Source organism: Sitophilus oryzae, unplaced genomic scaffold (assembly GCF_002938485.1).
Source record: "Sitophilus oryzae breed Bouriz unplaced genomic scaffold, Soryzae_2.0 scaffold_1803_pilon_pilon, whole genome shotgun sequence".
Classification (NCBI taxonomy): domain Eukaryota; kingdom Metazoa; phylum Arthropoda; class Insecta; order Coleoptera; family Curculionidae; genus Sitophilus; species Sitophilus oryzae.
Genome location: NW_022146506.1, coordinates 1,593,979 through 1,607,393, shown reverse-complemented (window position 1 = coordinate 1,607,393; position 13,415 = coordinate 1,593,979). Strand labels below are relative to the sequence as shown.

The 13,415-nt window shown below is 30.8% G+C and overlaps 4 protein-coding genes across 15 annotated transcripts in view; 1 reads left to right on the top strand and 3 right to left on the bottom strand.

The window, feature by feature from the left end:
* LOC115883072 overlaps positions 1–4,296 on the top strand; it is a 50,739-nt gene extending 46,443 nt beyond the window's left edge. For both annotated transcript variants that reach the window (XM_030901349.1, XM_030901348.1), the window contains 3 exons: positions 757–1,012; positions 3,575–3,855; positions 3,914–4,296. In XM_030901349.1, coding sequence (XP_030757209.1) covers positions 757–1,012; positions 3,575–3,855; positions 3,914–4,274 — 898 coding nt within the window. In that variant the 3' untranslated portion in view covers positions 4,275–4,296. The remainder of the gene's footprint in view (positions 1–756; positions 1,013–3,574; positions 3,856–3,913) is intronic.
* LOC115883074 (tRNA (guanine-N(7)-)-methyltransferase) lies at positions 4,090–5,510 on the bottom strand. The gene is made up of 5 exons (XM_030901351.1): positions 5,229–5,510; positions 5,001–5,167; positions 4,766–4,911; positions 4,494–4,709; positions 4,090–4,435 (listed from the first exon to the last, which is right to left on the bottom strand). Exons 1-5 carry the CDS (start codon positions 5,321–5,323, stop codon positions 4,304–4,306), a joined length of 756 nt encoding a protein of 251 aa, XP_030757211.1. The 5' UTR covers positions 5,324–5,510; the 3' UTR covers positions 4,090–4,303.
* Positions 5,511–7,453: 1,943 nt separating this feature from the next.
* Positions 7,454–8,981, bottom strand: LOC115883080. Its single transcript, XM_030901366.1, has 2 exons — positions 8,921–8,981; positions 7,454–8,626 (listed from the first exon to the last, which is right to left on the bottom strand). Exons 1-2 carry the CDS (start codon positions 8,979–8,981, stop codon positions 8,172–8,174), a joined length of 516 nt encoding a protein of 171 aa, XP_030757226.1. The 3' UTR covers positions 7,454–8,171.
* LOC115883077 (sterile alpha and TIR motif-containing protein 1) overlaps positions 7,454–13,415 on the bottom strand; it is a 203,273-nt gene continuing 197,311 nt past the window's right edge. For 9 of the 11 annotated variants that reach the window (XM_030901357.1, XM_030901354.1, XM_030901358.1 and 6 more), the window contains 2 exons: positions 11,474–11,719; positions 7,454–8,626 (listed from right to left, as the gene is read on the bottom strand). In XM_030901357.1, the coding sequence (XP_030757217.1) occupies positions 11,521–11,719 (199 nt within the window). In that variant the 3' untranslated portion in view covers positions 7,454–8,626; positions 11,474–11,520. Of the gene's footprint in view, positions 8,627–11,473; positions 11,720–12,822; positions 13,134–13,415 lie in introns of those variants that run through there. The other 2 variants (XM_030901355.1, XR_004050324.1) reach the window with 2 other exon arrangements.

Below are 13,415 nucleotides of genomic sequence, written 5' to 3'. Positions count from 1 at the left end.
TGCTTCCATTTTCAGAAAAATCGCCGATCAAAGATATTATAATACCCTTTTCTTGCATCTAAAAAATGTAAAAACAGTGTTTATTTACTACCTATTTTTCATATACATGGGACATACCTACTACTGCAGAAACGTCGTTTTCTCCAGGATTCTTCATGTAATATATATTTTATATACTTTATTACCATTATATTTATAAATTTCAGCCGAAATATTAAATTGAACTTCCAAAACGAAACTAAACGGAATGAATTAAAATGGCGTCGAATATTTTCGAATTTGTTCTAGAACAAATCTGAAGTTGTCTCTGAAACTGAAATCTGTCAATTCTAAACTGTGAAGTTAGACAATAGTTAGACAAAAACAATGCTGTCCTTGTCTAGGCGGCCATACTTGTCGTGAGGAGAATGACAGGAATGACACTAATGACTGTTTCCAATTTTCCTATTTCACTGTCACCCCCCTGGCGTCATCTTCAAGTAGGAGTCATATTGACATCAAAATCAAATTTCTCATGTTGAGAAATGAACTTCCAGACACAATTTTCATCCAAATATTCACATTACTTCAGTAATTATTTGGAAAAAAATCGAAATAAAAATGTAAATTCTACACCCTGTATCTCCGAAACTAAGCGTTTTAGGACATACATTTATACGAACTTTTTTGCTTATTTTTATCTGCAGAATATGCTGCCGAAGTTTCCGGAATACGATTCGGACCACCCTGTATACTTTATTAAAGTATTTATTACAGCGTAATAATAAACAACGTGCTAGAAATACATGCAGAAAAAAAATTTGGAGTTTTAGAACCAAAAGAAATACAACCAGTTATAATTATCATTAAGTCACTCGCAGAACCTTGTATTGCAACAGTTTTGTTGCCTTGTGAGATCATAAAATATACAGACACAATATTACATGAACTTACCAAAGAAAAACATGAATCGGTTTCTCAATTAGTTACACAAGAATTTACAATCACAGACTCACCTGCAGTTGAAACTAAGGTAAATATCATAAATTTTATTTAAACATATTTGGTAAATATAAAGTTGAGGTTTGCGGTTAGTACTAGCTTTGGTACTAGTGATGTAACGAACATTAATTAATTTTCACATATTCGCGAACTAAGTTCGCAAATCCTACAAGATGTTCAAAATTCTATGCCAAACTTTCTAAAATATAAAATAATTTTTCTTTATTTTTTTATGAAACACACTGTATATTATTTATGTATATTTTTATTAGATAGAGAGTTAAAAAATGAACATTTTTTGTATTTAAAGTATTTCAAGATTTTTAATGGTTTAGTAAATATACACAGTATTACTTCATATGGCGCTTTCAACGGTAAAATAGGAGAAAAATAATTGGGTGACTTTGATAAAAATTTACTGTGAAAAATACCATATGAAATAATATAAACGGAAAGCGTACTTCTTCATACCAGACAATTCCATTGTCTGATTCCCTTACTTCTCGACTTGACTAAAAGATGGCGCCTGAAAAAGTCTTTTAATTTCTGGCGGATACGTTGCGGTTGTGCAGGCAACCAGTAATACATTTTTAATTTCTGGCGGATACGCCATTTTTCTTGACAATATACTAGGGGGGTATTCCATTAAAAAAACAAAGAAAAATTATTTTATATTTTAGAAAGTTTGGCATAGAATTTTGAAATCGTGTATGATTTACAATTACCATATTTATAGCAAAGTAAGAGCAGACCATCTAAAGTAAATCTCTAATATAGTTTTGATTTCAGAACAGTTCTTGTATTTTTAATATTTTTTTCAGAAAGGCTGAAAAATATATATTTTTTATTTATTTATTAATATCTCTGAAACTATCGAAATATATTTACTCATATCTTAGGATTATGTAAAGTGATCTGAAAGGAAGCCAAAATGCAATAATATACAGGGTGTTTCATTAAAAAAATCATCCTGATTTACTCACACTTTTTTAAGCCACCCTGTAGAAGTTAAGATATTTTCCTGAAATACATCCTAACACATACTTTAGATTGACACTTATACAAAATTCCTAAGTTTTTATTCTAGGGTGTGTGTATGAGGGTGTCTGGGTTGCATATTGATGGTTTCTTGTCATAGATAAATGCAGACCATATCTTCCTATCTTGATTATCTACCAATAGTTTTGCTTTTGCTCACGTGCTTCCCTTTCTTTGTAAAATATGTTCATCTATTTTATTCAACGTTTGGTCTGCCTCTATTTGTTTTGCCTTGAGTCCTTGCTTCCCATATTTTCTTCACTGGAATGTCGTTATTCATCCTTTGGAAATGTCCCCACGAACTACTCAATTGTCGTTCTATAAATTCTTGCATTGACTGGTTTTGTAAATTTTCTCTTATTATATCGTTCCTCATTCTGTTTTTTTAATAGAAGTTTTAGTAAATAAGAAATAGCACCGCATAGTGCATCAAACAAAAAAGGTGTTCATCAATATGCAGAATTTTATGCTGAACTTATCATTCCTTTTTTTTGAGGCTCCCTGTATAAACAACAAAATATTTTTGATATGCACCTTTATAAACTGTGCTACATTTATATAAAACTTTTTCGCACTAATGGGCCACTCTGTTTTTTTTCCGTGAATTTTTTCGACATATTAATAGTTATTTTGCTATGCAGGGTAGGGACGAATCCAACAAATCAGAGATTATTGAAATCGGTCCAGCCGTTCTTGAGATATAAATTGTGTAACTTACACGAGTTTATTTTATAAACGTGTACAGGATGAGTCTTAAAATAAGTGCAAATATTTTCAGGGGTGGTATATTTCGACCTTAGAAACACGCCTATTCACAAATAAAAATTGAAAATTCGAAATTTTACGAAAAATTGCATTTTTTCTAATTATTAGTTAAAAACATGATATTTTGATATTATGACAACATAAAAGTTGTGGCAATATAAGATTAAATTTATTAAATTTTATTTGAAAAACGGCAAAGAGAAAATGTTTCTTTTATAGAGATCTACCAGTCCTGAAAACATCTGCACCACAGATTTGCACTCTTAAGACTCACCCTGTATAGATATAGAAATTGGCAAACTTTTAATAGAAGAATACGTTGGATAAAATTGACATGTTAAATATATTTTTATCAAAAAGAAATTTAATAGAGGATGGTGTTTTGTTTCCTGTATTAATATTCTTAGGTCCAAAAAAGATAATATTTCGGTCCAAAATAAAAACAATATTTAAGACTGAAAAAAAGGTAAAAGATGAATGCGTTTTTGTTTCATAATATATTATATAAGTTGATTAGAATACCAAAGTAAACCATTACCAATAATTGAAGAAAGACTATGCTAAGTTTTAAGGATAAAACTGTTTTCTAACCAAAATTATAGGAAGTTAATTTCTGTTTGATGTACCTAATGTTATTTATGTTTTATATAATTTAGCAAACGTCGATATTCACGTAAATTTTATGATGCGAATACAAATGTCAAAAAAATATATGAATATTCGTTACATCACTACTAAGTACATACTGTTAATAACACAATATTATTATTGACTGTTATTTTTTTGGTAGAAAAAACCCATAAAAATTGTTCCTAAACCAGACCCTACAACAATTACAATATGCTTCGATATTTCAAGTATCCATCCAAAAGATTTGGATTGCACCATGGAATCCACAAAACAGTTAAAACAGTATCCAAATGAGGCAATGAAAAATATAGAAACACGTCTTCTAGAAAAATACTATCCAGATAAGTTTAAAAAAAGTAATTTTCCTGAACTTACATGTGATTTAATAATGAATGTAGATGAAAAAAACTTATGCTGCAAAATTCTTGAAGAACTTATATCGTAAGTATTCTGTATGTATCACCTTTAAACCTTCTACTGCCAATGGTATCTATTTTAGTGACGTAACTTTCAGTAACTACTTTAAAAATTACCTCCAAATTGCTTCAAAGGCCCCATCACATTACTATTTAGAATTCATTATGAATGATTATGAAATTATATCTGCAAAAAAATTTCAAACGCCACTGTCCAAAGAAGATATTGCTAGTTATCGAAAGAAAGTAGTGGAAATATTTTTAAACCAATTAAAATTACCAGAATTATCAAATATTTTGGAAAATATTATTTATGATAGCATGTTAAAAATGAGTCAGTGTCCTGAAAGAAAGTCAGATATAAAAGATGTTACAGAAAAAATTAAAAACCAACTACTGAATTGTAAAAAGACTGATTGCACATGTCACAAAAATTTGGTATAATAAAAGTATATGTATCAAGTTATTTATTTTTAACTAGTATTATTAAAGTATGGGTCAGAAATTTTTTTAAATACAGCTAAAAATTTATCCCCATTATTTCGTGTAACTTTTTGTCCCTCTTCAGTACTACTATATAACTTCTCTATAATTGGATCGTCCTTCTATAATATATAAACGGAGTTTATTTAATGTAAATAATGCATATAATTTAAGAGTTACCAATTCTTCTTCTCCCATTCTTTCAAACAAGGGGTGTTTACTTAAATGATCTGCCATCCATTCGTGTAAATCTTTTACATCTGTTATTGTATAAATTATTCCCCCATCGGCTAAGACGTAAGCATATTCAGCAAGCAGACATTCATTAATAATTCTCCATTTGTGTTTTGCCTTTTTGAAATGGGGATCTGGGTAAAGAAAAAATAACTTTTTCAACTAAAATTACATTATTTAAGATCATAATTAGTCAAGTAACAAAATATGCTTTTTACCTGGCCTTTCTTAAAAAAATTGGGTAAATATTTCATAGCGTTAGATCTTATGCAGGCAATATTTTGATATTGCGAAGGATGTTGTGATCTTAAAGCAGCTATTCTATCCATCACATAATCTGAAACTTTGACTCTAATTTCCATTCCTTAAAAGAGAAAATACATACATTCGGATACAAAAAATCAGCCTTTATTAATTGTAATGATTAAAAGATGGAATAAACTAAAAACAAACCTAAAATAAGAGTATTTGGAAACATAGGGGAAAGTGTAATAAGCAACCCTCCATAACCACATCCAATATCCAAGAATTCGACTTGCACATTTTCATTATTATCATTATTTTGTTTAATCATCTCGGGATAATGTTTAAACCAATCCATTTCATCTGGAGTCTGAGGGCTATAATAGAATTAAAATTTACGTAATTATAATAGTAGAGAATTTTATTAAAACGACTTACTAATCAAAACAATGATCTGCCATAGGGTTTGAGTGGGCTCTTTGCCTGTAATGCCTTTTTTGAGGCAATGACGTTGAAGGTGCAGCTTCAGTCATTTTCCAAATATGTCCAAATAAAACCTTCTCTGCCTTTACTATACTACCTGCTATAGAAATGTACTACTTGAATCAATTAATTGTTCAAATAAACTAAATACTAAATAAAAACATGCCATTCAACGATTCACAAAAACCGAAAATTAAGAGGTTAGGCTGGGTTAGGTCACAGGGTTAGGTGAAAAATCTACCTCCATTATTTAAATTGCCTACCATAGATTAAGCCGGATAGCCTTGGCAGCTGTGGCCAGTTTCATGTCTATTCTGAGGGAAAACCAGAGGAAAAGGAAAAAACATGGGAAAGGGTGGAAAATTCTTTGCGGAAAATTTCATTGATAAAATTTAGGAAAAACTTTGCTGTGCACCTAAATAAAATTGAAAAAATTAAAAATGTTAACACTTCTTGTATAATTTATGTATTAGAATTAGGAATGTTCTTTACTCTTCTTTTCTCTATGAAAAGTACCTATTATATTTATTTATAATAGCTAATTCAAAAATTACCCAAAAAGAAGAGCTTAATATATAAACCTAATATTTAACTTTTTTGTTTAATTTCTATGATATAATTACCAACGATTAATAAACTATGAGGAATATACCTACATATTATTTACACATATTTCTCCTCGAAAATTCGTAGTCAATGGTGCAACTACATAAAGAAAGATAGTAAAAATTATTAGTAATTGAGTAAAATTTATTTCTTTCTCTATGTGCAAATAGACATATTTCTAAGGAGATAAAGTCTTTGGGGGGGGTTAGGTCAGTATAAGAAGATAATATAGATTTGATGTTAAAACCAATTTTAAACGATCGACAGCAGTCATCTGAGGGGGCTGAGCCCACCTTAACGCCCCCATTGTTGCGCCACTATAAATTTTCCGTATGAAAAGTGATCAACTTGCATGTCATATTATCTTAAATCGAAGACATCGAAGAATCGTGCTATATGCTATATGCTATACGCTATCGTGCTATATGCTATACTATACCACACTATACTATATGCTTATAATATTTTTTCACTATGGTATGATAAACGGTTAAAACCAAAGGCTAAAACCTAAGTAGATATCAGTAGATATTATCCTTTTAAAAACAATTGATTTCCTATATAACCTTTTTAGTAACCCTCTTAATAAAGCCTGATAAAGCTGCCACAGCAACCCGCTGCGCTGCACTGTATGGGAACATTTGAGAGCGAGGCAATAAGAAAATAGGATCTAGAGTGCGCCTATCATATTAATAACAAATAAATGAAGAAAGTATAAAATTTGTGTAAAGCTTGTAAAGTATAATTATCTATTTCGATGGCACGATGTTACGGACATAAAACACATATAGGTATGCGGAGTTTCGGGTGTAGAATAGGACCATCCAAAAGGGGTAGTTTAGTGGGTCATTGGAAGAGTCCTAGATGACTCAGCGCGCGCTGTTAAAAAACTCAGACTGAACACTGAATGTCCGGAGCAGGAAGCAAGAGATAAACATCCACAGGACGCAATGGCGATTTCACCAGTAAAGGTAAGATATAATCAATTTATTTTCAGTAAGAAGTTCCCTATTTATTATCTGTAATTATTTGTAATTCGTTTTCACCTAGGGTCAAGTGGTGTCAAAATAAAACATTTTTCAAAGCTTTAATTAATTTTTTTCTTAATCAGAGTCGTATCAATGTATTTCTTGTATAAAAGGCATTTGATAATAAGGGAACTATTTTAAAAGTAAAAACATACCAAAAGTAGGTACCAATGGAAAAGAGTCAGTAAGGAGAAAATGGTTTTTCATATCTAACTCATAAAAAGTTTATAAATGAGGAATGCTGGGTTAAATATAATACAGCCAGCAGATACAAAATGCAAGTAAGGCCTTATTGAGCAAAGGACGTTGTTTTGTTAATTGTCTCAATCAAACTGTCCTGATGATGGGAATACATTTCTTGAAAGCTTGAGAAATTGAAAAGTAGTTTTAGCCTATGTGGTGATTATTGACTGCATTTTCACTAAAATTTGAATGTTTTTTCTAAATTATTAAATACGTTTGAACTTATTTATTTTTAACATCCTTTTATAATGAATATGTATGCATTCTATTAATTCTTAATGAAAAATAAAACACAATACGATGTAGTTTTGATAAAATATATTTTTAAATTTAACATAAAATAAAAAAAAATAATTTATATCTACTACTTAACTTACCATGAATAAAATGTTAAAAATGTAAAAACAACACCATTAAAAACGATTACAACAAAAGTAATCTATACTAAATGATGCTTTATTATTTATTTTCAATAACTTTAAAACACCAATAGTCTGAATAAAATATGATTGAAATAAAGTAATCATACAACGATCACACATAATTTTACAAATTAAATAGTAAAGAGATAATTTGTAATTTATTTAGTAAAAACGTAAAGTTATTGAAAACAAATATTATATTAAATATATACGTTTTGTGTATCTTACTTAAAAAAGTTAAGCAAGTGGTATTTAAATATAAATTACAATAACTATAATGAGTAAATTTTCATGTTAAAACACATTTAAAATAGTCGGTATAAGTTTGGTCGAATGGACATAGCAAACTTACATTAAGAAAAATACTTTTCATAAAATAGACAACGTATAGTTACGTTTACAAGGCTGCTTTGTAATCACACGTTTCAAAAGGCTTTACAAATCCTGTAGAAAAGCACACGTTTTTGTACTAAGTAATTTAGTTGCCATAAACGAATAAACTAATTAACAAATATATCACTTTTATAACAACTAATTGTCAAAACGTAACAAATATACAATATCAAAGTCTCTCTATAATATTAGGCTGCCGTAGTGTATTATTTTCTGATAAGAGATCGAACTTTGTTAACACACCTATCCATGAAATTTTGCTTTCTTTTCGCTTCACTAGAATTACTCCGGATCGAATGTTTGTCCAGTTCGATCGAACTGTCAAGGACATCGTCCACGCTGTGAGCTTTGACTTTGTTGAGATTGGTGTGCGTGTCAGTCTGTGCTTCCTTGTCGGGAAAATCGAAATTGGTGCAGCTGTCTGCAGCTGCTTCGGACGGAATTGCTTTTTCGTCGGATTTCATCGATTCGGAATCGAGTAGACCATCTAAACTGCGCGATCGATTGGGCGTAGCTGGTGCGCTGCTGAGGGCTAGGGAGGAAATGGGTGTGACGGATCCCCTGCGGCTGGGATAGTGAGGAGGCAAGCCTCTGTTCGCCTTGGGATTGATGATCCAGTTCCGAGATGGGCTCCCCGCCTTGAAGTACCTACAATTAGGAACTGAAATATTACAATTAGTCAGAGGGTTTGGTTAATTTTGGAAGCAAGCATTATTTGTTTGGGTGTGCTTTATTCCAGAACCATTCATATTGTGCTGTTTGTTCAAGGGTTTTCATGCAAGAAGACCTCGAGTAACAAATACTGGCTATGTACTTTGTAGTAATTTCATCTACAGCTGCATACTTAGTCCTCAATCTCAGTTAGAATAATGAAAGAATCCTAAGTACAAAAGTATTATAAACTAAACCTCTGTCGATACTTCATTTTCTTTGACGTTGTATAATATTATTTTACAGTTAACGTTTACAATGTTCGCGCATTGATATACATATAAAGTGTATGTTAGGGTCCACATTTTGAGGAATGGATTTTTATCATTAAATATAGTGTAGAAAAGAGATTCTATCTTCCTATTATTTTTTAAATGTCTATTCATAACTCGAGGTTTTCTTGTATTTGAAAATCAATTAACCGTAAAAAATCCAAAAAGCACTACTGGACAAATTGGTTTTTATTATACAAGGTGAGTCTTGAAAAAGTGCAAATAATTTCGTGGCTGGTAGATCTCAATAAATCAACATCTTTTCTCTTTACCGTTTTTCAAATATGTCCAAAATAACCGAATGATATTGAAGTTTTAAAATTATATATATATTTTTTTCAAACGTCAAAAAAGTATTAATTTTTGCGACGTGATTGACAATATAAAAAGACATTTTAACAACGCCTATAGGCATAAAGGTAAAGCACTTTTACGTCTAAAGCTTGATTTTCATGCATCCGTTGTCCGACGATACGAAGATACGATATTAATTTTATTGGTTGAATTTAAAGGCTTCGATTGGTTAACCGTTTCTAACCAATCAAAGTCTTTTTTTTACAGTACAAGTGTGTTTATGAACATGATTACAACAACGAGTGCGAACGATTAGAGAGGTCGTAGACCGAGTCGTTCTAATCACACGAGTTTTGTAATCATGTTTAAACGCACGTGTCATGTACGACGTTTATCTACAACCGAAAAATGCGAAAATGGTGTTTTAATTTTCGTTTATTAGTGGTCCGCCTTTAACACCTTTAACTATGACATTTTTCACATTTTTTTAATTATAATTGTGGGGAATTGTCATTATTATAAAAACTAGTTGTGTTATAGATTCATAACACCACTAGTTGTGTTATGAATCTCATAATGTACAGTTCATCTGCTGGATCTGTGTCTATGAAAGGAATGCGGACAAAAAACATTTAAATAAACAACAATATATTTTATACGTCGACTTGACGAGTACGTCACCGCAAATCGCTCCGCCCACTCATTTTATTGACTACTTGCCAATTTGTCGAATTTTTATTGATGGGACAAGTCGTCTAATTTTTTACGAAAAACATGGAGAGAATATAGTTTCCCCTCTCACGGATACCCCGTAGCTACAGAACGGACAGACGTACTTTAACTGAAGTACTAAAAAATACTGATGTAAAAACGTTATAACTAAACGGTTGTAGATAAAATATAAATTATTAAACTGACATAAAGTGTCAAATTCAACGAGCGTAACCGTAGTTTCTCGATAAATAATTACATACAAGGTATGACTTTTAGATCCTTTTATATTATTTGGAACGTTTGAAATTGTTTAAAAACTTATTTGTGGCGTTTGAAAAAAATAGCATGTTCTATTCGGAGTAAAAATGACTTTTTGTGCCTCGGCTGTATGTCCAAGCCAAGACAAACGTACACAGCCTCGCCACAAAAAAGTCATTTTTACTCCTAATAAAAAATATACTATTTTGCTTAAATTTTGAGTACCACTGGATCTTTCCTGGGTTTTCTTTCTTGTAAATTTAATCTACCTAATTTAACCTATATTGCCATATTATCAAGAAATTATGTTTTTAACTAAAAACTAAAAAAAACAAATTTTCAATTTTTTTTGGCGAAAAAAACCTCATAGTCGTGTTTCTGGGGTCGAAATATACTACCTCTAAAAATATTTGTAGTTGTTTAAGACTCGCCCTGTATATTTTCGCCAGCTTAAGATTTTTTATCTACTAGTCTACTAAAGAAGTGAATTGAGTGAAATATTGGATTGGATTGCCGAATCACGGTGAAAAGTAAACTTCATGTCGAAATATCAATAAAGCCTATACAATTTTATCAAAATATCAATAATTTTTCAAAAAATCTGTTCAATTTAAACTTAAGAACTTTTAATAAAAGTATTAAATGCGATAGCATTTTTTATGTTTATTTAAAATAGCAGACGAACGAAAAAAAAACGGCGTCAAAGACGGCTGGGAAATGACAATCGATGATAATTTTGACGAGGGCAAGCCCTAGATGCCATTTACTTGGCACATACTACTCGTTATTTTTTAATGGCTCTTAGCACCAGTTGGCCTTAAGAAGGTTGTAATTTATTTTTATATTGAGTAAAAATGATCTTAAAATGGAGTACCTAGTTTAGAATTCGAGAAAAAATACTTTTGGAAATCGATTTATTTCTGGAAACGTCGAAAATTTTTAGTAAATGACGTCTAGAGATTGACCTCGCCAAAATGATTATCATTGCCATTCCCCAGCCGTCTTTGACGCCGATTTTTATCATCTAATTTAAGTATAATCTATTAATCCATTATAGTGAATGGGTTATTTAATCCATAGCGTTATAGGGAAGACTATTTTGTATGTTCTAAATTCAAAAAATATAAAATTTAGATATATTTTATCATAAAACTCAGTTGTAGCGTGTAGCCTCAGAATCGGCCTGAAATTGTAGCTGTAAGCAATCAAGCAACCCAATCTTTGTGCATTGGTGTATCGTCAATAAAACCTCTACTCACCTAGGCATTGGCGTGGGAGTATTAACCGAGACTGTGGGACCATCTAGTCAATCCCGAAGTCCGTTCATATCCTTATCTGAACCTTTCCCGCTTCCCGAATCGTTGCTGTGCATCCTCTGGTAGCTAGGTGGCTGTCTGACTAATGCTGGATTAGAAGGAGTTCCGGGCGTTAGGTCACCTTTGCCCAGGCCCATTCTCATCAGACTACCTTCGTTGCTTCTGGTGTTCAGCTCTCCGCGCATGAACCTTGAAAAAAATCCATATTTAGTCAAACGAGTCAAATTTTTTAAAGCTCATTCCTGACTAAAGCTGTTAAAGTGCATTTAAAGCTATTAAAGCATCACAGACTAAAAATTAGTTTACAAAAGGAGCTTGTGATGTATTATGTAGGTGTATTAAATAAATAGACAAAGGAGTATATTTTTTGACTACTCAACAAAAACTGAGTTATGATTAAACACCTTTTTTTATTTTTGTCTGACTTTTTTGTCAAATTTGACATGTCATTTAAAAAAATACAACTTTGATATTTTTTATTTATTTGGGACACTCTGTATCTTGTAAAAATATTTTTAAATTGTATCTCTAATAGTCCTTCAACGAACCCCAAACTTACAATTTGTAAAAATCTCATCGTTTAGCTACAATACTCCGTGTCGTATGTGGTGAACAACCCTGTATAATTTTTGAAGATTTTGACAAGAGATATGGACAATAGAAAATTATTTCTGTTTTTGTTTGCGGTTGTTCTTAGCAACGCTATAGCAGCGCCAGATCGCGTATAACAGTCGCGACCCAAAATAATGAAGACTATCAATTTTATGAGTTTTACTCGATTGTTCTAGTAGCGGATGTATATAATTTGTTATTAAATAATTATATTGTGGTTTATTTATTCACTTGAATTAAAAATATATCTTTTTTCAATCAATTTTAATTGATATATTTAATACCAGCAAATTATTAGATTAACCCTAAATTATATTCTAACAATTTAAAAGAATTGCAGTTAAATTGAAGTTAGCCATATTTATCATGGTCTTCCTAAATTTGTTAATATACTCCTTTTTAAGTCTTTTTATTCAATGTTTAGTTGAGATAATTAGTTTAAAGTAATACATGTTTTTTTAATTAATCTCTAACTAGTACTACATAATGTTAATAAAAATTGTTAATAATTAATACCATATGCTAAAAAGAAACGGTGTCAGAGATGCCTTGGAAATGAAGATCGTTGTCATGTTATATGTAAAATTATATGGGGAATGTATGCCATCGATCGTCATTTCCAAGTCAACATGACTCGTTTTTTTTCGATTTTACGGTATTTTTATATGTATATTACTCACCTTAGGATGCGTATTTGTGCAGCATGTTAAAACAATATTGCTTATATTTGGTTTCAAATACAGTACTGTGTAATTTACATAGTATGTATGTATCTATATGTTTATCTAACATTGTATCAGTGTATATAATCTCCTTATAAAAGAGTTTAAGTTTACATTGTATAGTTTAGTGCTAACAAAAAAGCGCCCACACATTAGATATACTTCAAAAAAACATGCATTACTATAACTAGATTGCTATGTATATCTAGCATTTAAAATTAGCACATAGTTAAGAAGAGTCACTGATGTTTGCTGCTCCAGTGACAAACCTGAAAAATTATTTGCTTTTAGCTAATGGCTCTAAATCGGGAGTGTTGAATCGATGCGATTTCGAATAGTTCACTGTAAATACAACTCATTTTAAAGTTAAAAATTAAATAATTGGAAAGATTCAACACTCCGTCTTTAAACTATATAATTGCGCTGTTAGTATAATACAATACGCATCTATGAATTTTTGCTTAAAAAATTGTTAGAATTATGCAACCCACTTCATTACTAAGAAAATCTGAATACACCGAGAGTGTAAGCTCGTTTAAGAGAATTTTTCT